A 26,557-nucleotide genomic window follows, 5' to 3' on the forward strand; every position below is an offset into this window, starting at 1 on the left:
AAAAAATTTTTTTTTTTTTTTTTTTTTTTTTATAATTCAGGAGTGATCCTAAAGGCTACCTAGGCCCAAAGACTAATCTCTTGGAGCCGGGAAAACCATGTTAAAATTCGAACTCTGTGGCTAATGCTATTCGAACCCAGATGACGGAACTTTATGCTTTATAGAAAAATCTGTTTTGCTTTATGGATTTTAAGTTTTGGTAAAAAAATTACAAGCAGGCACATCTAGTTATGAAGATATTGTCGATTTGTATAGTTTAATAAAAAGGACAAAACAACAAGTCGATGTGTGATGTGAAAATAATGTCAGACGCCACTAAAATCTGACACGTCCAGTTTTAGATGGCCATACTCTGCCTAACAAATGATATACACAAATACAATATACTGTACGACGAACAAATGATTACATGAAGCTTTTTGTTACCTCAATTTCTTAATTTTAATAGATATATAAGTTTTATGGTTTTATTTTTGGAACCAAAAAGTCAAAGATAATATACGATTAAGAACCTCGTAATAAGTTTGAAAAAACATTTTGAAGTTGATGTCAGGCGGGTCATGAGATGGCATAAAAGCAGACGATTTTCTGCGAATCAGAGAGCGTATTAGGCAATTTTGTGATTTTCTTTGAATTTCCACTGGAGATCGGTCTCATGCCGGTCGCCGAGAAATTTATTCTTTCTTCCCCCTCTTCCTTTCTTTTCCTTTTGAGTGTTCTCCTGCTGTGTCATGGTGGATCCCCCAGACTCCTCAGATGGATTTGAATCTCAATCCCTAGATCAAGTTCTCATCTCGTCACCTTCAACCGAATCTGATCAACTCTCCCCTCTCCCATCCTTGATCTCGAGGTCAGTACCTTATGCTGATGCGCCGTCCCATGCTGAAAGATTTAAAGCCTCTCTTCGTAACCTTCAGAAGATCGACTCTCCAGTTCACATGGAATATGGTATTCCAGTAGTTCAAGCCCCTGGTTCAGTCCTTTTGAAGTTTGCTGACCAATGGAAAGGACATATTGTAGCTCAATTTCATGGTTTAGTTCCTCCTGCGTCAAAAAATTTCTCAGATCTGAATCTAGTCTGGGGAAAATATGAAAGTATTATCATTAGACATGTCTCCGACACTTCTTGCCTCATTCTCATTCCGTGTGTTAGAACTCGAGAATGGGTCCTCCAAGTGGGTTACTGGCAAGCTGGTAATTGCGCTTTCAATGTGTTTCCTTGGTCCATTGACGCCTCCCTAGAAGTTCAGGAACTAACAACAGTGCCTACTTGGGCGGTGCTTCACAATGTGCCCCTGCAGTTGTACTCTCTCTCTCTTGTATTAGCCTCATTACTAGTGCAATAGGTGAGCCTCTTCACATTGAGAAGTCAAAGCTTGATCCTTATTACATGGGGAAAACGAAAGTCAAAGTGGAAATCTCCTTGGAAAAGTCACCTCCGTAGACCATCATTGTACGGGATGAGGCATCAAATCTCGGTCAAAGTGAATGTGTTGTATCCTCGTTTACCTCCTAAGTGTTGTAATTGTGGACGGTTTGGGCATCTTCTGAATAGATTTCCCCAACCACTTATGAAGCAGAAGGCAGGAGTAGTGAAGAATGGTGGGTTTGTTGCGGGAGGGGTTGCCTCTGCGGTCTCTGACGTGCCTCTGGGCACAGGGATGGATCCTAGTAACGCTGTAGCTAGTTCCATTTCTTCTGAGACTTTACCTGAGTCGGTTCCCCCAGTGGGGAAGGACGGTCAACAGGATAAACCTCCTTCATATCATGTTCGTAGCAGTACTAAACATAGAAGCAGAAGTACTCCTCCAGTCGAAAGAGCTATCAAGCATCAAAGTGATGACTCTATGTCTAAAATTACTCAAGAGACTGTCAAGTGCTGGATTTGAGAGAGAGAAGTAAAACAGGTTAGTGTTAACACAGCGAGTGTAGAGACGCAAGGATCTCCTCCTGTAGTTGATGAGGAACCATGGACGGTGATTAGCTCGAGATCGAAGGCTAAGAAAAAGAAAAAGCTTGCTCAGACTTCAAATGACGGTAGGGGTCAGATGACTAGTCACGTCAAGCACGGTATTCCTGGAGCCTTGGGGGCTAGGAAACTTGCAAAGATGGAAAGTGATACTAGGATTTTTGTGTCTCCTAGTCGGTTCAATAAACCTTATGCGTTGTAGTATTTAAGGTGTCAATCCAAATGGGATGTTGCTAACAATTGAGATGCAATCAAGCTATCACAAGTTAAGCCAATTCAAAAGAGTGTTTTTCTAACAATCCTAGAATGATCAAAATGCAAAACGGAAATGAGTCAGAGAACTAGAAACGAGAATGCATGACAAGAAGCGAAAATGAATAAAAACATAAACGAGTATAAGCATGAACTAAAAAAGCAAGAAACGAAATAGTTCCAGGAATGTAATAATAATCAGAAAGAAAGAAGTCCTAAGGATGGGGTAATTGATGTCGGTGGAGTATCCTAGTCTACAGAGTGTTTAACATACCTCAAGCAAAGTATCCCTAAACAATGAATATCACAACTTAGCTAATCCAATCTCTTGGCAAAAGCTACTCAGACTCAACCACTTTCATACCCAGCTCTCGCTAGAGTAACGTGGTCGAGCAGGCATGACAAACAAGTTCATTCACGTCAACAAACATCCTAGACAACTAATCTCTTAGGCTATGAACGTAAGTCTCTGGCACTAGTTGGTCAGACATTTCATCAAACACCTTTTGGGTGCGGAAATGTCTCGAATCTAGTTCCAATTGATCAGAGAGAAACTAGTAATTCTAACTCTAGTCTAGAAGGGAATCATACAATCAAAGCTTAAACACTCTACATCCTAAGATCCTCCACCTAATCTATCCCATCCTCAAGAACTAGCACACTACTCAGATCCGAAAATCATAGTCAAGGATGTAAACACAGAAATCATTTAATCAAGCATAATAAGATAGATAAAAATAAGATGAACAACTTTGTAGAAGGAATCAAATGCAAAATCTTAATAAATCTCAATGATATCGGAATACAAGTCTCAGAACGTATTTTGTGGCTAGGTTAAAACCTTCTGGGAAGGAAAACAATACGAGATTAAAAGATAAGATGTCTCAGCAAAGACTTAACAAAATGTGTATATAGTAGTCCAACATGGAAAGCCCTAAAACTTAAAACGACAAGGTAAGGCGTCGGTTCGGTAATCTCCTGAAGCGTGTGAAATCAAACGTCTTTCTTCCCGACATGTGCGATCGAGTCCGTGCGCGTCGAATGGAATGCAATGTCATCATGGCTCAGACGGACGGCTGAGGAGCACGGCTCGGACGGACGCTAGGAAGCATGGCTCGAACGGATGCTGGGGAGCATGGCTCAGACGGATGCTGGGGAGCATGGCTCGGACGGATGCTGGGGAGCATGACTCGATCAGACAAGCTGGAGTGTATGGCGGGGGAGCATGGCTCGATCAAACAAGCTGGAGTGCATGACGGGGGAGCATGGCTCGATCAAACAAGATGGAGTGCGTGGCGGGGGAGCATGGCTCGATCAAACAAGCTGGAGTGCGTGGCGGGGGAGCATGGCTCGATCGTGGTGTATACGCATCCACTAAAATGATGATAACTCTTGAACCACACCTTCGATTGGCTTGAAATAAACGTCGTTGGAAAGATAACTCAATTCCCTACAACTTTGATGAAGACATCGAAAGCTAAATCCCAATCGAGTGGAACGGCTCGAACGGATGGCTCGAGAAAAACGAAGATGGTGACAATGGCTCGATCGAAACGAAGATGGTGACAATGGCTCGATCGAATCGGAGATGGTGATAATAGGTTGATTGAAACAGAGATGGTGACAGTGGCTCGATCGAAACGAAGATGGTGACAATGGCTCGGACGAGAATGGCTCGGACGAGAATGGCTTCCAACGTCTCCTAAATACCTGAAATACTCCAAAATGCACAATGTATGCAAGGATGATGCAAGAACTACCTAGACGTGCAAAGTGTATAGAAAGAACTAGAAAACGATGCAAACCAATGAGTTATCCTAGATCAATGCATGATAAATATATGCTAAGGAGAGGCAAAATATAGACATATCAGAAAGTAAGAAACAGTTTGGTCTGCAGAGGTTGGAGGATAAGCTTAAAGGGATGCAACATTTCCCTGAGAAGTATAGGATTGTTCCTGCCACCTCAAGCTCGCAACCTGACCGGGGTAGTTCCTCGGTTAGGACTTGTTAGTTCCTTAAAGAGCTTTTCTCTACCTTCACTTTTGGGTTTATGATGCCGAAGGTTTTTTGTTGGAACATAAGGGGATTAAATAGTTCCTCTAGGCAGAGGTTTTTGAGAAGTTGGGTCCTTAAAAATAAGCCTCTTCTAGGTAGCATTTTGGAGACGCATGTCTTGGAGGAGAATGCGGCTCATGTTTTGCATGATTCCTTTCCGGGGTGGAGAGGAGAGCAAAACTATAATTTTGCGGTGAATTGACGGATATGGGTAGTTTGGGACCCCTCCATATCAGTCATACGTCTATAAGTCTGCTCAGATTATTCTATCTGGAGTTTACATACCTAGTATGAAAGAAAGCTTCGCGGTGGCTTTTGCCTATGGCTACAACACTCAAGTTCAACGGAGAGCTTTGTGGGAGGACATTACCTTGATTGTGCAGAACTCTCCTGCTCGCAACTCTCCTCTTATGATCCTCGGGGATTTTAATCAAATTCTCACTGCCAGTGAACACTACTCGGTCTTTCCTCACCCCTTACCTACCAGTGGTATGTCTGAATTCTTAGATTGCATAGCATTGAATGAGTTATCGGATTTGGCAAGCAGAGGAACCTTTTTTACTTGGACGAATAGTTAACTGATGATCTTGTGCTTCGAAAGTTGGATAGAGTGCTCGTTAATGAACAGTGGAGGGAATCTTTTCCGGAATCCTTAGCTATCTTTGATCCACCTGGAGATTCGGATCACTTGCCAGCTCTGATTTCTACCTCTGATCCGGTAGGAGGAAGCAAAAAAAGCTTTAAATACTTCTCCTTCTTGTCTACTCACCCCAAGTTCAAGTCTGTTATCGCTGAAGCTTGGAGTTCGGATGTACTGGTGGGTCGAAGTTGTTCACTTTGGCACAGCGTATGAAAACAGTCAAGGCATCTTGTCGTCAATTGAACATAGAGGGCTTTGACAACATTCAGCAGCAAACTAAAGACTCCTTAGCACAGCTGGAACTGATCCAAGCTGCTCTCTTGAATTCTCCCACCACTTCTTTGTTTAGGGAGTAGTTTGTTGCTCGGAAAAAGTGGAGATTACTTGCTGATGCCCAGGAGTCCTTTTATAGACATAAATCTTGAGTAAGGTGGCTTTCCGAAGGTGATGCGAACACTGCTTTCTTCTTCAGAACAGTTCTTCCTCATCAAGGTTTCAATGCCATAAAGTATCTCAGGACTGAAAATGCTGAGCACATCTACAATGTGGATCAGATGAAAGACCTTCTCGTCGCCTACTATCAGCATCTATTGGGTTCGGAGAATCCTGAGGTTAGGCCTATGTCGGTTGAGGATATCAAAGACCTGAATTCCTTCAGATGTATGTCGGAGCTTGCAACTCAGTTACTTCAGGTTCCATCTCCAGCAGAAATAAGAAGAGTTATCGCAACTATGCCTAAGTCTAAAGCTCCATGCCCGGATGGGTTTCCAGTTGAATTCCTAAGAGAGGCTTGGGATATAGTTGGTCGAGACACGGTTGAAGCCATTCAACAATTTTTCTTAACTGGTCATCTACCAAGGAGTTACGCTGCAACTGCCATTACCCTCATCCCCAAGGTTCCAGGAGCTGATAAAATTGCACAACTAAGACCCATATCGTGTTGTACAACAGTTTATAAAGTCATAGCTCGTCTGTTGAAGCAGAAGATCAAGCTGTTTATTGCAGATGCAGTTCAAGTAAACCATGTTGGGTTTGTTCAAGGTCGCCATCTCTATGAGAATGTCCTACTTGCTTCCGAGTTAGTCAGCAATTTTCACTCATCAGGTCCTACTTCTAGAGGCTGCTTACAAGTGGATCTAGCGAAGGCATATGATAATCTCGACTGGAAATTTTTGGAGAATGTACTTATCGCCTTGGATCTCCCGGCCAAGTTTATAGGATGGATCATGGAGTGCTATACTACTCCCTCCTTTAGTATAGCTTTTAATGGTGAAATGGTCGGTTTCTTTCCAGGAAAGAAAGGCCTTCGCCAGGGAGATCCAATTTCCTCATTGCTATTCGTCCTTGCTATGGATGTTCTATCCAAAAAGCTAGACATGGGTGTTATGAGTCAGAGATTTGGCCCTCATCCGCAGTGTGTAGCACCATTAATTACTCATTTAAGCTTTGCGGATGACATTTTAATCTTCTTTGATGGTGACCAAGCTTCTTTGGAGAGTATTCTCGAGATTCTGGAGGTGTTTAGAATCGAATCAGGACTGGGGATTAATAGAGATAAAACGGTGGTGTTTCTAGATGGTGATAATCTTCAGCAGAATCAGGGTATAGTAGAGAATGCAGGGTTGATTCAAGGCACCTTTCCAGTAAAAGTACTTAGGGGTTCCCCTCTCTACTAAGAAAATGGTACGACAAGATTACCAGCCTCTGCTTGATAAACTACTTGCCAGATTCAACTCTTGGACTGCAAGGCATCTCTCTTTTGCTGGTAGACTACAGTTAATACATTCTGTCATATATTCCACCATTACATTCTGGGCCTCAGTGTTCATTCTCCCGAATAGCTGCATTGAGGAAATAGAGAGTATGTGTAGTGCTTTCCTATGGAAAGGAACACCAAACTCTGCTAGAGGAGCCAAGGTCAACTGGGAGTCAGTTTGTACACCAAAGGAGAGTGGTGGTCTTCGTGTTAAGCGGCTCAATAATTGGAATAAGGTCTTTGCCCTGAAGTTAATTTGGCTCATTTTTGCTGCGGGCGGTTCACTATGGGTCTCGTGGGTGAGGTTACACTTAATTGGTAATCAATGTTTTTGGGATCTTGATGGCTCTGCTTCAAGTAGCTGGATTTGGCGTAATCTTTGTAAGCTCAGACCGCTGGCTAAACAGTTCATCATCTGTGAAGTGGGATCGGGTATTACGTGCAAATTCTGGACTGACAACTAGACATCTCTTGGACCACTGGTGGGCTTAACGGGGGAGTTGGGACCACGAGTAACGGGTTTACCCATTTATGCGGTTCTTGCTGATGCGATAAGGGATGGTCAATGGTGGCTGTTCAATAGCAGAAGCTGGAATCCCATTATCAGTTGCTCAAATCCTGTCTCTCGTCTTCATCAGTTGTTAATCTGGATCCGGAAGTTCAAGATGATTTTTACCTCTGGAAGATTGGAGATGCGGCTCCCTCCAACTCTTTCTCTACAGCTGATACCTGGAGACATCTGCATCCTCCGGGAATAAAGGTTGACTGGTTTGACTCGGTGTGGTTTAAGGGTAGAATTCCCAAACATGCCATCATAGCTTGGCTAAACTCTCGGCACAGGCTGCTTACTCGAGATAGGTTGGTAAGATGGGGCTTTGCGGTTCCGTCTACTTGTCTTCTCTGCAGCTCTATGGATGAAACTCGTCAGCTCTTGTTCTTTGATTGCTCATATACGAAGGAGGTCTGGCATCATTTTACTGGTAAAGTCCATCTTTCTCCTCCTTCTACCTTTGAAGCTGGGGTCAGATGGTTGAAGAATCCATGTAGGGATAAAAACATTACTTGGATACTTCGATTACTTTACCAAGCTTCAGTGTACTCCATCTGGAAAGAACGCAACTCCCGAATTCATTCATCTATCTTTCGTCCAGCCTCGGCATTGATTCAGGAGATCAAGAACATTATTCGAGCTCACCTTGGTCCTCTAACTCTAAAACAAAGGCTCTCCAATCCCGGTGATTCTCTCTTGGTTACTTGGTTTAGATTTTTTCTCTGATCTTTCCTTGTATTTGTTTCAGTTTAAAGTTGTTACTCTATGGGAGGCAATGTTGTAATCCCCTTTTGAAGTTAATGAAAGGTATGCGTTATTAAAAAAAAAGAAAAAAAAAGTTTGAAAAAACATTTTGACGTATGTTTTAGTCAAAATCAATCTTTTGTTTTTCGAGTCCTATTAGTAATAACTTTGTTTCTTTAAGATTTTATCTTTACAAATTACATTTTCGACGATTGAAACTTTCCTTTATTTTTGACAATCTATGTTAATTTATACTCCGTCTGTTTCATAAAGAATGTCATTTTGACACAATGCACACAGATTAAAAAAATTATATAAATTTCTATTTTACCCTTTATAAATACACTAAAACAATTTCTCTTTCTAATTAATAAGCTGAAATAGTAGGGATAAAAATGAGATTTAATATTAAAAACTGTATTGAAATTATAAAATGACACTCTTTTTGAAACAAAAAAACGGTGTCAAAATGACACTCTTTATGAAACAGAGGGAGTATTATTTTAAAATTTATTTGATAAATAATCTATGTGTTGTTAATTGGAATGTTTTTTTTTTTTTTTTAAATGTATACAAAAGAGTTGAATAACCAATGATCAAAATTCTACTTTAGCAAAGAAAGATATGATCAAAATTCTATATATTTTAATTAATATTAAAATAGTATAAGTCTATATGATGTTGTTGAGAAGTAAATCCAGTAAAACAATATTATTTTAAAAGGGAAAATTAAACTAATATTGTGAGAAGTAAACTAGTACATCTTTTAACTATAACTAGGTGATACCCCGTGCTACAGCACGAGATTATATATTTTGTTAGTTACTTTTTTTTGTAATTTCTATTTTTGTAATATAGTTTTTTATTTTGACTTATTTTCTTTGTTTATATAGTGTTTATTTGTATATTTGGGGTTATACAGTAAATTGGAAATCATAATAGTGTAAGTAGTTTGTAAAATATAGGTTTTCACAGAAACAGACACACCGCAATATTGGATAGTAGTTTTGTAAGAGAACAGACACTCCGCAATATCGGATAGTAGTTTTGTAAGAGGATAGACACACTGCAATATCGGATAGTAGTTTTGTAAGAGGATAAATTTTTCTTTATTTTGGGTTGTCGTCAAAATAGGAGAAGTTGCTTGTTAAATTTTAGTGTGAGATATTTCAATGGTTTGGAAACCATTGTATTTATAGTGAGATTAGGTATATTTAGGTTATCATTTAGTTAATATTTGATATATCAAATATTAACAAAATTGTAAAAAAACTAATTTAATTTATAGTTTGATAAAAATACCTGTTTTAACGGGTTTAACTCAAACTTTTTTATATTTTAAAAATTTTAAGAGTAAAAATATTAATATTACTTAAATATTTTATAGACTTAAATATTTATAATATTTTAAACTTTCAACGGAGTTCAAATATTTATAATAATTTAAACATTTTATAAAAATTTAAATATTTATAATCTCTTAAACTTTTTTAAGAAAACGTAAATATATTATAATATGTTTACTTTTTAAAAGTTTAAATATGCTCAAATATATAACCAAATTAAACTGTTAAATTTGGATACCTGATAAATCAAGTTTTCTGCTCATTTGTACTCAAAACATATTAGTCATATATTTATAGTGATTATGAACCATATTCCAGAATATTTAGTCCATGTGGGATATACAGTACACATTTTCTGTAAATTAGTTTACAACTTTACATATATATAATTTCTGCATTTTTTATTCTTTTCATCTATACTAATCATAATTAATTAGTATAATTTCGTTAAGAAAATATTAAAAAATCTAAACTAAATGATGATTTATTTTTATTTAATTGTATTAAGTTGATTTGTTGTTTCCGTAAATATCTCACAATATAAAAGCAAATCAAATAAGTTTACAAATATAACAATTTCGTATTTTGGAAGTAAGAAAGTCACAATCCACAAGTATTAAAGATTTCTCATTATTATTAATATTCGTAATAATTAGAGGATTAATTATGGTAGTAGTTAATATTTGATATTATTGAAGCCATTAAATAGTCGAATACCAGTTTCCTTATTTATAGGGATTATACTTCTGTTTGGCGACATGAATAATTATTCTTGAACCAAACTAAAAACAGGATCCGAATAATATAAATTTGGAGTACAAATAGATCCGCGGGTTTTTTTTCTTCTATTTCTGGGTTAAAGAGGATCCGCGTCCTGACCCGGTTGTAATTTAGTTGTCGACCCAAAGGTATAATGGTCATTAAGCAAAATCGTAACTATAGGTTAATTTAATTAAATTAAGTGATTCTCTAATCTTTTTTAATGAAAAAACTACCAAAACAAAATTATGGTCCAATTTGAGTCTAGTGAGTACTTCAGCTTTAATAGTATTGATCTATCAAGTATCAACCACTTATGATTATAATTTATATTAAAAAGATATTTGCCATCATAATCAAATATATTCTTATTCTCCATCTCACGAAGCATATAGTACGTAAATCTATATATATAAAGTTAACTTTGCTCACTCCTGGTGCTGCCACATCAGCCACTCCCTCAATTTAATAAGCCCAATTTTTTGATACAACCCACTAAACTATTCCTATTCTTTTGTTTCATATTTCTTTAAAAGCCCAGTTTCATATTTCTTTAAAAGCTCAATCCATTAATAATACATGTTTTATATGATGTAGAAATAAACCTTTTCCATGAAGCTCCACTCTGCCGTCCGCCGGTGTGCGACCTGAAGCGTCTCTCCCCTTCTTTATTCTTTCATCTCGGAACACCTAAAGGATATCTCTGAAATTAATTTTTTAGCTTAAGAAAAAACAGTAAGGTTCACCAATATAATTATCATCCTCTAAGAATACAAACGATTGGGGGAAAAAATAGTCCACCACCATGGCAACAAAAACAGAACATACAAGATCAACATATTGAAGAAAATTCCCACAAACAATCTCAAAAACAGGTCTAAAAGTATTAGGACCACTAGGACATAGACATATGCAAAGAGGTCTTTAGCTTCAGGGACACCTAAATCATAAAAATTGTCGGCTTCGAAAAACAGGACTACTTAAAATTGAAAAGAAAAAAAAAATCTCAAACGAAAAAAAAAAGACAAACACTTATAGAGGATCAGGGAAACACAACTAAAATTCAATTGACATTAGTCGCCAGAAATTGACAAAACCATCACCAAATAGAAGAAAATGTAAGAGATACATACACCGTTAGTTGAAGGAAAAGATGCTGAAATTCGAGTTCCAGATTTTGTTCACATTAGACTTAAACTGAATGACTTACTAAACCGGCCACAAAAATATACACCCCAAAATATTTTTTTAAAAAGCATAATAGAAGCAAAAATTAAATTTTGCTACACACCATTCACATCCAATCGAAAACCACACTATGGGGCCAACCGAAACAAAACTTAAAACTTAGATCTCAAAAACAATGGATAAATTAAATAGGAAATGAAAGGAAGAAAACAATTTATAAAAAAAAACAGATTTGCACACCAATTAACACTTAATTGGAACGAAAACATCAGGGGAGAACCAATTACCCCCTACAGATGCGAAGCAAAGAGAAAAACACCCAAATACACCCCAAAAAAAAATTGTGCATCGATGAAAGGGATGAATGAAGAAGGATTACAAGCATCAAAGAAATAGTTTCAAAACTCTTACTGTCCTGTAGATAGAAAAAATGAAAAAAACCCAATGGCTTACAGAAAATAAAGACCCAATAGGCCAACACAATTTTAAGGCTTACAGAAAATAAGACCAAACGGCAGAAACACAAAAAGAAATAAAAAACAATGAAAACAGAATTGTAATTAACTGAGATTTGTAAACATTTTTAATCAAAACCACTAACCTATCACTACAAACACAAAATTATTGACAAAAAACTACTCGCACAGGTTACTAATTAAATAATAAAATAATTAAAAGATTACCTACAACCACATATAATAATACCAAATAACAATCCAACGACAAAATGAAAAATAATTTTAATTAAGCACAAGTAACGAGTAAAGCGAGACAACAACTATTACTATACAAATTAACTTCTAATTCTATATTTTTTTAAAACAAAAAAAGATCATGATTTAAATTTATTAAGTATAAAAAAATTGACTACATTGTACTAGCTGAAAAAAACGTACAGAAAAAAAAAATAACAAAAGAGCAAAAGAAAACATACAAACAACATAAGCAGACGGAAAAAGTAAAAATAACGCCTTCATCTAACTTCCGCGCGTAGCGCGGATCAAATGCTAGTTACTAATTACAGATTAGTACAAAACGTTAAACACGATAAGTCCAATGTGGTTGTTGCTTCAATCGTAAAAATCTAAAATTAAGTGAACCATAATTGCTTTTGGAAGATGCGGTTAAGTCACCGTATATGCGATGATAACTACTGAAATTTTTTTAACAACTTGTCTTTCGATAATTTTTCCCATTTTTTTTCTCATTGACTTCACAAATCCCAAAATATATTTTTAACCAATCAGAAATTACGTTTATTTTTTTTTAATTTGTTTTCGAAGTAAAAGAGAGGAAAAAAAAAAAAAGCTTCGTCTTCACCAAATTGTTTGTCTAGTTGTCTGTGTCCTATCATTTACCATATTTCTCTTCTCTCTAAGTTTTTTTTTTATTTGTTGGCCAATAAGTGGATTTGAAGATCGTGTCTGGCAGATTCTATCTGATTTCTGATCAGAAGAGGAAGAGAGAGAAGTAAAAGGAAACATATATTTTTTTTCTCTCTTTCTCTCTCTACAAAGAGCAAAAAGGAACCAGCTTTATCTCTCTCTGTTCAAGTTCTGGGTTTTAGAGAGAGAGATCTTATATGTTGATTTTGTGAACAGAGAAGAAGAGAGAGAGAGAGAGATGGGAGGTTGCGTGTCAACGCCTAAAAGCTGTGTAGGTGGTAAAATAAGGTCAAGCAAGAGGAGAAAGACTCGGACAAGACGAAAGATTCAGAAGAAGAGAGTTGTGTCTTCTTCTCGCTTATCTGACGGATCTTTCGATAATCACGATCGTTCTTTCTCTAATCCCACTTTCAGAGGTCTCTAATCTCTCAATTCAATTTTTTTTTTAAAATCAATCTTTTGTTTCTGTCTCTGCATTTCTATTGGTTTTGGTCTTTGTTCTGTGTGTTTTATGATCGATTTGGCTTCGTGGGTTTTGTCTTTCTTGTGTATCTCTCAAGGGTTTGTTTAAGCTTTTTGATTGATTGAATTCGAAATGTTATGTCTTTTGATTGTTGAATGTGTTGGTTTGGGTAATTAGGGATTAGGTTGTGGTTGTAGTGTTGTTAGATTAGCTTACAGTTTTATGATTTTGTATGTTGAGAAAGGGATTTGGTTTATAGGTTTATTACTCAAAAGAGTGAATCTTTCTCTAAATAATTAAAATCTCTGATGAGCATTGAATTTTGAGGATCAAACTAAGAAACAGCATTAACATTGTGTTTATATATGACACTGTCACATTAGCTGAGTTCTTCAGTCTCTACAAGAGTTATAAATATTCACCTGACTTAGTCTCTCATTTATGAAACAGCAAGCGTTGATGAAGCATGGTTTGATTCCAACCTCGCCTTTGAAACCGACTGTGATGATGATTTTCACAGTGTTCAGGAAGGTATAACAAAAAGCTTCTTTAAAACACCACTTTGTGATTCTTCCTAGGATCTATGTATCACTTTCATTTCATCATCGTTTTGTTTCAGATATGCTGTCAGTAAACGGAGGTGAGCGTATCTCAGTATCGAGTATGTCATCTGTTAAAGACTCAAACCTTGGCGGTTCTGCAAGGAATTCTCTAAGCGATGGTCCCAAAACTTCCAAATCTCACTCAACCGTAGATAATGTCATCTCACATTCGAAGTCAGAGGGTGCTTTGACAGACACTAAGCAGCCTGTTTTCATTGACGAGATATCTTCAAATGCTGATGATAGCTCTAGAAAAGATGAAGGATTGTTGGAAAACTGCGGGATTCTTCCAAGCAATTGCTTGCCTTGTCTTCATTCGACTGTTCCTTCTATTGAAAAGAGGTCTTTAAGCTCTAGCCCTCCAAGTACGAGGAAAAAAGCTGCGCTGAAACTATCTTTCAAGTGGAGAGAAGGACACCCTACTGGTCCTTTATGTAAGTTTCAGTTGTGGCATTTGAGCTGAAGAGATTCCAATTTAAGAACTCACTTTGTTCTTTCCAATGTTTCAGTTTCTACAAAGATGCAGTTGCAGAGACCAATGGCAGGTTCTCAGGTTCCATTTTGTCCGCTCGAAAAGAAAATGTTAGATTGCTGGTCAATCATTGAGCCTGGTAGTTTCCGGGTTCGTGGCAAAACTTATTTCAGGTAAACATACGTGGAGAGCTTGTTGTTTCGAGTACCTAATCATATCTTCTGTTACTAACTCTTAACTGATATTTCGTTCTTTGGTAGAGAAAAGAAGAAAGAGTTTGCACCAAACTATGCTGCATATAATCCATTTGGTGTCGATGTATTTTTATCTCAACGTAAAATAAACCATATAGCGCAATACGTGGAGCTTCCTGTTGTTACTACCACCTCGACCAAGCTCCCATCAATACTTGTTGTAAATGTTCAGGTATATTGTCTAGTGAAATCCTTCATCTTTTGCATTGTCTTCGGTGTTTCAGTTTAATGATGATGATGTTGCTATTGGAATCATAGATTCCATTGTATCCAGCTGCAATCTTTCAAGGTGAAACTGATGGAGAAGGAATGAATTTTGTTTTATACTTTAAACTTTCGGATAATTATTTAAAGGAGCTTCCACCTCATTTCCAAGAAAGCATTCAGGTAAATTTGATCTTCCTCCTTGTGATTCTGTTTTTCTTTGCTCTGTGCTCTTCTGTTGAATACACATTTTTGAATTGCTTTGTGTTTGGATATATGCAGAGATTACTAGATGATGAGGTTGAGAAAGTGAAAGGCTTTGCTATGGATACAAGTGTACCCTTTAGGGAACGGTTAAAGATATTGGGACGTGTTGCGAATGTAGATGATCTCCAGTTGAACGGTGCAGAGAAAAAACTCATGAATGCTTATAACGAAAAACCTGTGCTTTCACGACCACAGCACGAGTTCTACTCGGTATGTCACAAGTATCCTAACAAATCCTTTTGAAACCTCCAATATTATAATGCTTAACTTAACTCTGGAAATTTGATTTCTGTAGGGTGAAAATTACTTTGAGATTGATATCGATATGCATAGATTCAGTTACATATCACGTAAAGGATTCGAAGCATTTTTAGACAGGCTCAAGCACTGTGTTCTTGATGTTGGACTCACAATTCAGGTAATCGTTTTGCTTCTTTGACGAATGTTGTGTCAAAAATGCTATGGTTAGTAACTGTAAAATCTCGTTTTCAGGGGAATAAACCGGAGGAACTACCAGAGCAAATACTGTGTTGCGTCCGGTTAAATGGGATTGATTACATGAATTATCATCAGTTAGCTCTTAGTCAAGAATTTCTATGATAGTGAACACAAAACTGTGTTTTCTGTTTTCTTCTTTTGTTACCCAAGAACACAAAATCTAAGAGTCTTTTTTCCGTTTGAAGAACACATAATGAAAGGGATGAGTGTATAAAATACATCATTCCAAAACATGACAGTACTTCAAAAGTTGCCTACGAGGAGGCTACGACTAGTGTTCTGTGGTTCATCATAATGGAATGAGAAATGAAGAAATATTGAAACAAGAAAATTAAAAAGGAGAAAAAATGAAGTAAAATATAACTTCTATATTTGTTGATGTGTTGAAGGAAGAGAAATTAGCCCTGAGACCTATTATCCGCTATCCAAGATCCGCTTGTATCCGCTCCGAAAAATCGGATATCCGAGATATCGGATCCGGATCCGGATAACAAAATATGATATCCGCTGAAACCGGATACGGATCCGGATATCATAAAAAATTTGACCCGGATATCCGGATCCGGTTAATAATAATTTTTTTAATTTATTTTGGCTTTTAACCATAACAAATATATATCAGTCAAACATTTTAAAAATATTTCGACTATAAAATACTGAATGATAGAGACGTGTGAGCAAGAAACAGGTATAGTCCAGTATATATACACGCTGGAGAGGTTGCATCTTCTCAAGTGGGCGATGTGGGATATTTTAAACTCCCTTCCCTAATTATTTTATCCCACATTGACTCTAACTCAACTTTCTCCTACTTTATTCTCTTATAAATACACACTACCATCTATTCATTAAACACACGGACCTTTGACATTCAATCTTGGGCTTTATTGGGCTTTTAGATTTTGTTTTCAAAGGCAAAGAGTTTACACATTAAACTTTTGTCGGGTGATATCGGATATCCGCCGGATAGTAAGGTTTTGTGCGGATAACCGTTGACCGGATATCCGAACTTCACGGAGCTGGAGACGGATATAGAAACCATATATCCGACGGATTCGGATCCGGATTCGGATACCCTGAAAAACCCGGATATCCGGATCCGTCTCAGGGCTAAGAGAAATACCCTAAAATGGCACACATTTGGGTTTTTGTTCCAAAACTAGCACACACATTGGAATGTTCCAAAACTATCATTACTTAATATTTAGTAATTAATAAAGAAAAATATTATTATTTTTAAAAACTCACAAAAATCAAAATCCGATCTCTTTCACATTTTTCTCCGGCTAACCTTGATCTCAGATTTTCCCGTGAAGCTTCAGTCAGGTACTAAATCCGTTGGCTTATCTTTTAATTTCTCTTTCTTCTTCTTCGATTTCAGAGTTTAAAATTGTTGGGTTATCTTCCAAAGGCGGTTACAATAACGACAAAGGAAGAAAATCAAAACTTTGACAGGCGGCGGTGAAGCAAGTCGCATCAATGGATCGTTTCACACACACGCCTTCTCATCGATTCATCTCATTTCTCTTTTCAATCATCGCCTCCTCCTCCTCTCTTATCCATAAGTTCTCTCTCTCCCTCTACCCTTTTGCCCAGAATTTGTATTTGTGATTTCTTAGCATTGATTTTGTGTATATGCTTAGATCTGATTTAGCTTTAGTCGTTTTTAGAGACAGAGAACAGACTCTCTCTTTTGGATCACTAGTTCTCTTCTTAGACTCTATTGCTCTACTGATTTTTGGAATTTTTTTTGTAATTATAAATCCCGAGTCTTTTTGATGATTCTCACACGATTGCTTTCGTTTTGTGTTTGTTCAACTCCTCTTAAATTTGTTGGGTTTAACTCAGTTGTTCTTAGATTGACTCAAATGTGATTTCTTTTCATTGAGATTTATCATTTTGGTATAATCAAAAGCTTGGATTGGAGGATGTTGTTTGAGCATCTTTTAGCTATTTCTCCTCCATATAACTTGCATCCGATACTCTATTACTGGCTTATATGTAGAAGAACACACTTGTATCCTCTGCCTCTCTCTTTTGCTACTTAGCTTTGATCTCGATTTCTTATTTATGATTCCTTTGTTTGTTTTAGATTCTTGTCCTTTTTTCACCTCAACAAGAATGGATCATTGTACTGGAGAAAATCCCATGGCTTCTCAGTTTGACATTCTCAGATGCCCATTCTTGAAGCAAGTCAAAGCTGAACACGGCGGTGAAGCAAGTCGCATCAATGGATCGTTTGTAAAATCTGTATAATACTTATATTCGTCAAGAGTTTGCACTTGAATGTATTATGATCATCCTACTTCTTGAATTTTTTTGAAATTAAAGAGAACCTGTAACAGTAAATATGTTCATGAAGTCTTCATGAATTTTTATGAAATTTGTCATGAATTTATTATTCTATGAAGGTCTTCCTGAATTGGATAAAGTCTTCCTAAATATATGGGAATCCTTCCTGAATGTTTTATGATCATTTAACAATTTTTTACATGGATGTATTATGATCATCCTACTTCTTGAATTTTTTTGAAGTTAAAGAGAACCTGTAACAGTAAATATGTTCATGAAGTCTTCATGAATTTTTATGAACTTTGTCATGAATTTATTTTTCTATGAAGGTCTTCCTGAATTGGATAAAGTCTTCCTAAATATATGGAAATCCTTCCTGAATGTTTTATGATCATTTAACAATTTTTTACTTGGATGTATTATGATCATCCTACTTCTTGATTTTTTTCATTGAAATTAAAGAGAACATATAATAGTAAATATATTCATGAAAGTCTTCATGAATTTTTAAGAAATCATCCATGAATTTTCTATGAAGAGATCTTCTTGAAATTCGATAAAACCTTCCTAAATATTTGAGAATCCTTCCTGAATGTTTTATAACCATTTAACAATTTTGTATTTGAATGTGAATTTTCTTGAAATTTAAGAGAATGTGTAACAGTAAATATGTTCATGAAAGTCTTCATGAATTTTTATGAAATCTTTCATGAATTATATTTTCCATGATGGTCTTCCTAAAATTTGATAAAATCTTCCTAAATACCTAGGATTCCTTCCTGAATGTAAAGATGAAACCATAGCAAAAAAGCTAGCCTTCAATATACAACAACAAGATCAAACAAACTACCTAAGAAACTCAAAACCAAAGAACCTAGCCTTCATTATACTTTCACTATGTCTCTCAATCACCTCCTCCGCCATCTCTGCACCACCACCACCACTTTGATATTATCTAACTAACTTAGTAGCTTCTTGAAATTTTGACCAAAATGCCTAAACCAGAACCGCATCCAGCATGATCATTGGGAGCAAAAGCATGGATAAAAGCTTCAGCACCATCAAGTTTCCCTTTCTTGCAAATCTTCTTCACCAAAATGGAATGTGTGACAGCACGTATAAAGCCACACACAAAGATCTGGTTGAAGATGATATCAACTGTATAAAAACACTTCACCATCACAATTTATCACCGTATCTCATACTCTGCAACCGAGAGGATGCTTTTCAATTTTGTGATGCCATCATTGATTGGAACTGGTTTATCTTTGTATCACTTACTGCAAATGAAACCAATAAAACATGTTTCACGGAACTGATTTCACAGCTGTAATCTCTAAAGCTTAACTTAAGGTTACGAAAGATTCACATTCCCTAATCAAATTAGTCAAAAGAATTGAAATTTATAGCTAAAGTTCAACAAATTTTCCCGTATTTTATATATATCACTAAAATCAAACAAAATCCAAAACCCAAAAAAAAAAAGCATTGCTTTTCACACCTTTTGAAGCTTCCGGAGAAACAGAGAAGCATTTAATCGAACGGAAAGACGTCGGGTAAGCGGAGCTTCGACCGGAGTATCCAGTAACGGTCACAGAAAAAGAGAGTCCGAGAGAAGGGACGAGTCGGCGTCTAACCACCGCCGTATCAGATCTCTTGGCGACGGAAGAAGATGCGATTTCGAGAAAGTGAAGATGAAGGTGATCTCTTGGGCTTTGAGATTTTTTTTGAGAAAAATAAAATTTGCTGGACTCTAGTTTTTGTTGGCCCAAAACTCTTTCATTTTAATTTTGTGCTATTTTTGTCATTTTTAAAAATCAGTGCTAACTTTGGAACAAAAACCTAAATTTGTGCTATTTTTGTTAATTGCCCTTGAAGGAATAGTATATGAAATATCATTGATATATTTGCAAAATATACTATATTTTTGTTCCTATCAAGTATCAACCATACACAACTAATCTTATTAGTTTTTGTGTTATCATAAGAGACATAGAGAGTAGACTACATATTTTGATTTCAACTAATTAAATTTCTAAAAAGAAAAACTATTAAAATATTGAATTTCATATTAAAAGAAACAGAAGAAAAAAAAATTCAAGGGAAAAAAAAAAAAATTCAAGAGGACCCGGAGGAAATGAACCATGATTAAAGCCGGTCGAACCGGAAAAAATAATCAATCCAGTTTCACAAAACCGAGCGTTAGAAAGACGCTATCAATTGACTTGAACACAACGCGACTCGGTCGAACCGGGAAATTAATCCCAGTTAATAAACCGAGCGTCTCTCCGACGCTACACTGACTTGAATACAACGCAGAAACTCCCTGCTTATATACTCTCAGCCAGCCCTCATTCCCCCATACGTAAAACTTTTTAGGCTTTTTATAATTCCGGCGAGGTCTCTCTGCTTCTCTCTATCCTCGTTCTCCGTCGTCTCCATATCTTGCTTCGTCCCTCAGGTATAACATTCTTCAAATCCTCTTTTATATTACGACGACGAACTACAATCGTTTCCGTTATCAGTTTCGGCGGTTTTTATCTCGCCTGAACCCTAATTTTAACCGACATCCGACGAACGAGTACGGAAATCTCCGGTTCTCTGTCTTGTTGTGACGTAGTTTAGTATTATTAGTTTATATTGGTTTCCATCGGATTCATAGTACTGTTCATGTTATCGATTAGTGTTGGTTTTGATGATTCCTGGTTATGATTACACAGGTTGTGATGTTTCCTTGTTCAATGTCGATCTGATTACGAGTATTTGTGTGGTTAATTGTTGTAAATTGGTCTGTTTTGGGTTCTCATGACTATCATTAATATATATATATATATATATATATATATATATATATCATGTTCATGTTTTAGAATTTGTGTTTGCTTTTTGTTCTTTTTATAACTGTTCTTGACAATTTCTTGCTTTGTTGTAACAGGGTAGAAGGAACAGTTCGTTTGACTAAGCCCGGATTCGTGAGTATATAGAGAAAGATGTTTGGTTCTTCAAATCGTAAGTGATCCTTACCTTATTCTTTGTTTACCATGGGGTTTGCACGGATCTTCCCTTTGTTTTTCTTAATCAAATTTTGGATGTTTATAGTTTTTGCTATGCTAACCTGACCCGTTTAATATGTTTTACAGCTTTTGGACAGTCATCTAACAACAGTCCATTTGGGACACAAACTCAACCTTTGTTCGGGCAGACCAGTAACCCGAGCAATAATCCTTTTGCTGTGAAGCCCTTTGGTAATTCTGCTCCTTTTGGCGCACAGACAGGGAGTTCCATGTTTGGGGGCACTTCAACCGGCGTGTTTGGTGCACCTCAAACTTCTTCTTCCCCTTTTGGTGCTTCATCACAAGCGTTTGGGAGCTCTACTCCGGCTTTTGGAGCATCTTCTGCTCCTGCATTTGGTAGTTCAACTTCACCTTTTGGTGGTAAGTACCTTTTATGTATTTTACTGTGAGGGTTCTGTTAATCATTTCTTTGATTTTGTGCTTTACCAGGCCTGGGATAAACTATATGTGTTCATATCTTGTGGTTGGTACATTGATAGCCCTGATGGAATAGGATCTATCTTATTTCAGTAGGACTTAAATTGTAAACATATACTTTTGCTACTGGTTTCTGGTTTCTGATTTCTTCAAGCGTTTGATTGCCTGTTAGTTTCTGGGTAGCAATTTCAAGTTTTATGTTTCAAAAGATTTGTTACTACTTCCAAAATTAGTATTCTTTTGGGTTTTCTTCGTGACAGTATTAGCTCCCTGATTTGGTAAGTTTTTTCTTTAGGTTCTAGGTTCTCATTAGTCTTTTGATAAATCTCTTTTATGCGCCTTTTCTTACGAAGACTGATCAATTTTTCCTTACAGGCACTTCTACGTTTGGTCAGAAGTCTTTTGGCCTCTCAACGCCTCAGTCAAGTCCTTTCGGAAGCACCACACAGCAATCACAGCCTGCCTTTGGAAACAGCTCTTTTGGTTCATCTTCACCTTTTGGTGCCTCAAACACGCCTGCCTTTGGTGCCTCTAGCACGCCTGCCTTTGGTGCCTCAAACACTTCCGCATTTGGCGCCTCAAACACTTCTGCGTTTGGAGCTACAAACACACCTGGGTTTGGCGCATCAAGCACTCCTGCCTTTGGCTCCACAAACACGCCTGCTTTTGGTGCATCAAGTACTCCATCATTCGGCGCCTCGAGTTCACCTGCATTTGGCGCGTCACCCGCTTCAGCCTTTGGTAGCTCTGGCACTGCATTTGGCAACAATGCCTTCGGTACTGGAGGTGTTTTTGGTGCATCAAGCACTCCTGCGTTTGGTGCATCAAGCACTCCTGCGTTTGGGGCTTCAAACACTCCTTCCTTTGGGGCATCAAGTACCCCATCTTTTAGTTTTGGCTCTTCCCCAGCTTTTGGACAGACTACCTCAGCATTTGGTAGCAGTGCCTTTGGCTCTACACAGTCTCCCTTTGGAGCCCAAGGTTCTCCCAGCTATTCCTATTCAATTACAGATTAGAAGTGAAAGTTCCCATCCATTAAATGGTAACTAATTATGTTCACATGTTTTGTTTTGCAGGTTCACAGGCTTCGACCCAAACAGTTGGGGGTCAATCAACTATCGGGGGTCAACAAGGGGGTAGTAGGGTCATGCCTTATGCACCTACAACTGAGGCAGAGTCAGGCACTGGTAGTAACCCTGGGAGGCTACAATCTATATCTGCCATGCCTGTATACAAAGAAAAAAACCAGGAGGAGCTTAGGTGGGAGGACTACCAGCGAGGAGATAAAGGTCATATGCCAGACAAATCCATATTATGTATCCATATTATGTGTTTGGCTTAAGGTTAGATGTTTGGGCTTTATTTACCAAAATATTGATTCTCTTGTTGTTTAATTTTCAGGTGGACAACGTCCTGCTGGTCAATCTCCTGGAGGTGCTGGATTCGGTGTAACAACTTCTCAGCCAAGTGTATTCTCTCCTTCACCAACGTTTGGCCAGACACCTGCAAATCCAACAAACCCTTTTGCACAGAAGACTCCAACAACTACCCCAAATTTTTCCTCTCCCTTTGGTCAACCCACTACCCCCTCCTTTGGTCAACCCACTACCCCATCCTTTGGTCAACCCACTACCCCATCCATGTTTGGGTCAATTGCATCAAATGCCACATCCGTTTTTGGATCATCCACTAGTTTTGCAACAAGCACACAACAGCCATTTGGTTCAGCCCCTGCACATGGGTCAAATTCACCATTTAGCATTGTTGGAAATAATAACACCAGTCAGTCATCTCCACTGTTCGGTTCAAACCCCTCATTTGGACAGAGTACTACTCCTGCATTTCAACAGACTAGTTCTGCGTTTGGACTGAATACCACTCCTACATTCCAACAGACTAGTTCTGCGTTTGGACAGAATACCACTCCTGCAAATGGACAAAGTAACATTTTCAGTACACCTTCCACTGGCTCCGCAAATCTGTTTTCAAGCTCTCCATCCTTCCCTACAAGCATCTCTCCCTATGGTCAAACAACGGTGAGTTTCTTTTTAACTAATTTAAATGCCAGTTCACTTTAGAGTTGATATCTTTTTCTCTGCCTTTTGAGTTATGCAGGGATTTCTAATATTGGTTTTATTTTTGCAGCCTGCTCTTTCGACACCTTACCAATCAGTTCAGCCAACTCAACCGTCAGGTGCTTTTGTTTTCAACAACTTTGCTCAAACCCAACCATCAGGTATGTCAATCAATCAAAGCACCCTTAATATTATAATCTTGAATACTAGAAGCTAAGTCCTGTATGTTTATGTTCTGAAGGTAATACAACTGGCGTTACAGGTGGAACGGGAACTTTTAGCCAAAGCAACTTTAAGCAAGTGTATGGTCTCTCTGACATCAGTGTTTCCGACTCTAATTTTCCTTTTAGATAATCTATTAACATCTGTGTTTCATTCTTTTCTTTTTTGTTTTGACAGGCCTGCGTTCGGTAACTCTGCTATTATGCAACCAACTCCTGTTACAAACCCATTTGGAACGCTTCCTGCTTTGCCTCAGGTTTCAATTGGTCAAGGTGGAAATTCACCTTCCATTCAGTATGGAATCTCCAGCATGCCTGTAAGTATACTGCCTTTTTCAATACCTACGCACCAACATTTTTCTTCATAACTTCTTTCCAAATTTAAAGCACATAAAATTTTGTTGCTAGGCATTGAATTCCTCTGCATAGCATCTTGAAGTTTGTCATTGCTCACATAGATACGATGTTAAGAAAGAAACAAATGACTACTCCATGTTATTAACGTGTATATATTTTCCTTTCTTCTCAGGTCGTTGATAAGCCTGCTCCTGTTAGAGTATCTCCACTCCTGACTTCTCGACACCTTTTACAAAGGCGGGTCAGGCTACCTACAAGGAAGTACCGTCCTGGTGATGATGGTCCAAAGGCATGTTTTCTGTTTTCTGAATTTTGGCTTGGTCTTTAATAGCTCACTCTTTTAGTTTTGTTAATGAGGCTCTTTCTACCTGTTTGTTTCTTCAATGTTTTTTTCAGGTTCCATTCTTCAGCGATGAAGAGAATTCCAGTACACCTAAGGCTGATGCCCTTTTCATTCCAAGGGAAAACCCTAGAGCTCTATTTATACGCCCAGTTGAAAGGGTAAAATCAGAACATCCAAAGGATGGCCCGGCCCCACTGCAGGAGAATGGTAAGCTTGCTTTTAACATTGATTGGCATATTCATTTGCAAAAGGAGGCTTTCTATTGTCCCAAATAGCTCCTTTTTTTTTCTAGACATGGCTCCAATAGTTTCTACCTGCTTCAATATTTAATATAGTGGCTGAATTTGATCATATCTGACACTTCATTTTACATGTGAATTTCAGGTAATAAGTCAAATGGGGTTACGAATGGAACCAACCATGAGAGTGAGTATTTAAAATATGAATTTGTAACGAAATAGTGATTAACGTTTGTGCATTTTGAGGACCATTCTCTGATTCTACTATCAATATATGCAGATAAGCATAACGGTGAAACTTGTGAGGCTCCTCCGGTTAAAGCCAATCAGAAACCGAACAGAACACATGAAAATCACGGAGGCGAGAAAAACGGTTCACACAGTTCACCAAGCGGAGCAGAGATCGAGACATTGATGCCGAAGTTGCACCACGCTGAATATTTCACAGAGCCTCGGATCCAAGAACTGGCTACAAAAGAAAGGGTTGATCCGGGTCATTGCAAGCGGGTGAAGGACTTTGTTGTTGGGAGACACGGTTACGGGAGTATAAAGTTTCTGGGAGAGACGGATGTGTGTAGACTCGACCTGGAAATGGTGGTTCAGTTCAAAAACCGAGAAGTGAATGTGTACATGGACGAGAGCAAAAAACCTCCTGTGGGTCAAGGATTGAATAAACCTGCGGTTGTAACTTTGCTGAACATAAAATGTATGGACAAGAAGACCGGTACGCAAGTGAAGGAAGGTGCCAGATTGGACAAGTATAAGGAAATGCTGAAGAGGAAAGCTGAGGAACAAGGAGCTAAGTTTGTGTCTTATGACGCTGTGAAAGGCGAGTGGACGTTCAAGGTGGAGCATTTCAGTTCCTACAAGCTTGGAGAAGAAGATGATATGTAGAAAGATCATTATGTAGACTAGTCTCCTAGGCCTGTTTTTTGATTTTACTTTTTGGGGTTTGTCTATTGGTCTGTTTTTGCAATATATAATGTCAAAAATGACATGTCTTTTGCTCTTACTACATCGGCTCAACCTCTCTTCTATCAGTTTTATTAGGAAAATATTACTCAACTTCTTGGATTTTAAAATTTTTCAGAGGCTATGTTACGTTCTACTGGATTTTAATTTGTCACTCTGTTGAACCAACTCGGTCGGTTCCAAGGCAACTCGGTCGGTTCCAAGGCAACTCGGTCGGTTCAAGGATAAATCACTTAGATAATGAATCAAACCTATAATATGTGAGAGTTTATTATGCCCTGAACCGAAATCTTGACTCTGACCGTTGTTGTTAACATCAACTAAGAAGCAGACAATCTAGAAATAGGATATGGTTTTAAAGAACTCAAGATTGTAAAAGTATAAACTCACTTTTATTAGTTTAAGAAAATTTTCTCAAAACTTAAACTCTCAATTTCTTTTTCTCTCTTAAAACCACTACATCATTGTGTCATGCCTCGACACATATATATAGTAAAACACAAATCCTAATCCTATTAGGAAACCACATAAGTTAGATAACTCCTGACTTATTCTGATCCTTATCTCTCTAGAATCATAATTCTAATAGGATTAGTATAGCTCATTTCTTAAGTTAACTTTAAACTTAAGTCAACATTCTCCCTCCTAAGTTTGAAATTAACTCCAGCCAAGTCTCTCACTCCAATAAGCTCCCTCATCTCCTTAAACTTGATCTTTCCAAGAGCTTTAGTTAATATATCTGCTTTCTGTTCTTCTCTTGGTACATGCTCAACTTCCACAAGCCCTCTCTCATCACATTCTCTAATGAAATGGTACCTTGTGTGTATGTGATTGCTTCTCCCATGGAAAACTGGGTTCTTGGTCAATGCAATGGCAGATTGGTTATCTATTCGAATAACCACCTTCTCACATGATAACTCTGTGATCTCTCCAAGCAGGACTTGCAGCCAAATCGCTTGTCTCGCAGCTTTGGTGCCGGCCATGAACTCAGCTTCACAGGAGGATAACGCCACCGTATCTTGCTTCTGTGAGCACCATGTAATCAAGCTGTCTCCTAGATAGAAAACATGACTAGTCGTTCTCTTGCCATCGTCTTGATCCACATTGTGACTGCTGTCACTGTAACCAACTAGCCTGGTCGAAACTTGTGGTGAAATTGAT

General features: G+C 37.6%; 3 protein-coding genes and 2 long non-coding RNA genes across 5 annotated transcripts; 4 read left to right on the forward strand and 1 right to left on the reverse strand.

The window, feature by feature from the left end:
• Positions 6,599 to 7,950, forward strand: LOC109132872. The gene is made up of 2 exons (XM_019245318.1): positions 6,599 to 7,106; positions 7,313 to 7,950. Exons 1-2 carry the CDS (start codon positions 6,599 to 6,601, stop codon positions 7,948 to 7,950), a joined length of 1,146 nt encoding a protein of 381 aa, XP_019100863.1.
• Positions 12,569 to 15,682, forward strand: LOC104787184. The gene is made up of 9 exons (XM_010512718.1): positions 12,569 to 13,062; positions 13,560 to 13,640; positions 13,729 to 14,145; positions 14,221 to 14,356; positions 14,444 to 14,609; positions 14,696 to 14,824; positions 14,924 to 15,118; positions 15,204 to 15,326; positions 15,401 to 15,682. The coding sequence occupies exons 1-9, from the start codon at positions 12,885 to 12,887 to the stop codon at positions 15,506 to 15,508; spliced, it is 1,533 nt and encodes a 510-aa protein (XP_010511020.1). The 5' UTR covers positions 12,569 to 12,884; the 3' UTR covers positions 15,509 to 15,682.
• LOC104787185 lies at positions 16,525 to 17,812 on the forward strand. The gene is made up of 3 exons (XR_767807.2): positions 16,525 to 16,732; positions 16,818 to 16,971; positions 17,499 to 17,812. It is a non-coding gene; the product is annotated as an uncharacterized LOC104787185 (long non-coding RNA).
• LOC104787186 lies at positions 18,369 to 19,436 on the reverse strand. Its single transcript, XR_767808.2, has 2 exons — positions 19,200 to 19,436; positions 18,369 to 18,978 (listed from the first exon to the last, which is right to left on the reverse strand). It is a non-coding gene; the product is annotated as an uncharacterized LOC104787186 (long non-coding RNA).
• Positions 19,998 to 25,489, forward strand: LOC104787187 (nuclear pore complex protein NUP98B-like). The gene is made up of 13 exons (XM_010512719.2): positions 19,998 to 20,159; positions 20,634 to 20,707; positions 20,839 to 21,132; positions 21,565 to 22,170; positions 22,266 to 22,478; positions 22,591 to 23,225; positions 23,335 to 23,425; positions 23,506 to 23,566; positions 23,664 to 23,802; positions 24,015 to 24,131; positions 24,239 to 24,392; positions 24,570 to 24,611; positions 24,705 to 25,489. The coding sequence occupies exons 2-13, from the start codon at positions 20,689 to 20,691 to the stop codon at positions 25,316 to 25,318; spliced, it is 2,985 nt and encodes a 994-aa protein (XP_010511021.1). The 5' UTR covers positions 19,998 to 20,159; positions 20,634 to 20,688; the 3' UTR covers positions 25,319 to 25,489.

The sequence above is a fragment of the Camelina sativa genome, chromosome 5, assembly GCF_000633955.1.
Source record: "Camelina sativa cultivar DH55 chromosome 5, Cs, whole genome shotgun sequence".
NCBI lineage: Eukaryota > Viridiplantae > Streptophyta > Magnoliopsida > Brassicales > Brassicaceae > Camelina > Camelina sativa.

Excerpts from the sequence above, each read along its gene's own strand:
- LOC104787184 (XM_010512718.1), top strand. The coding sequence starts at position 12,885 with ATGGGAGGTTGCGTGTCAACGCCTAAAAGCTGTGTAGGTGGTAAAATA. Across the intron at positions 14,146-14,220 it reads ACACCCTACTGGTCCTTTAT|TTTCTACAAAGATGCAGTTG; the intron begins GTAAGTTTCAGT and ends CCAATGTTTCAG. Across the intron at positions 15,119-15,203 it reads CACAGCACGAGTTCTACTCG|GGTGAAAATTACTTTGAGAT; the intron begins GTATGTCACAAG and ends TGATTTCTGTAG.
- LOC104787187 (XM_010512719.2), top strand. Across the intron at positions 21,133-21,564 it reads TTCAACTTCACCTTTTGGTG|GCACTTCTACGTTTGGTCAG; the intron begins GTAAGTACCTTT and ends TTTTCCTTACAG. Across the intron at positions 22,171-22,265 it reads GTCTCCCTTTGGAGCCCAAG|GTTCACAGGCTTCGACCCAA; the intron begins GTTCTCCCAGCT and ends TTTGTTTTGCAG.
- LOC109132872 (XM_019245318.1), top strand. The coding sequence starts at position 6,599 with ATGGTACGACAAGATTACCAGCCTCTGCTTGATAAACTACTTGCCAGA. Across the intron at positions 7,107-7,312 it reads CATCTGTGAAGTGGGATCGG|TTGTTAATCTGGATCCGGAA; the intron begins GTATTACGTGCA and ends CGTCTTCATCAG.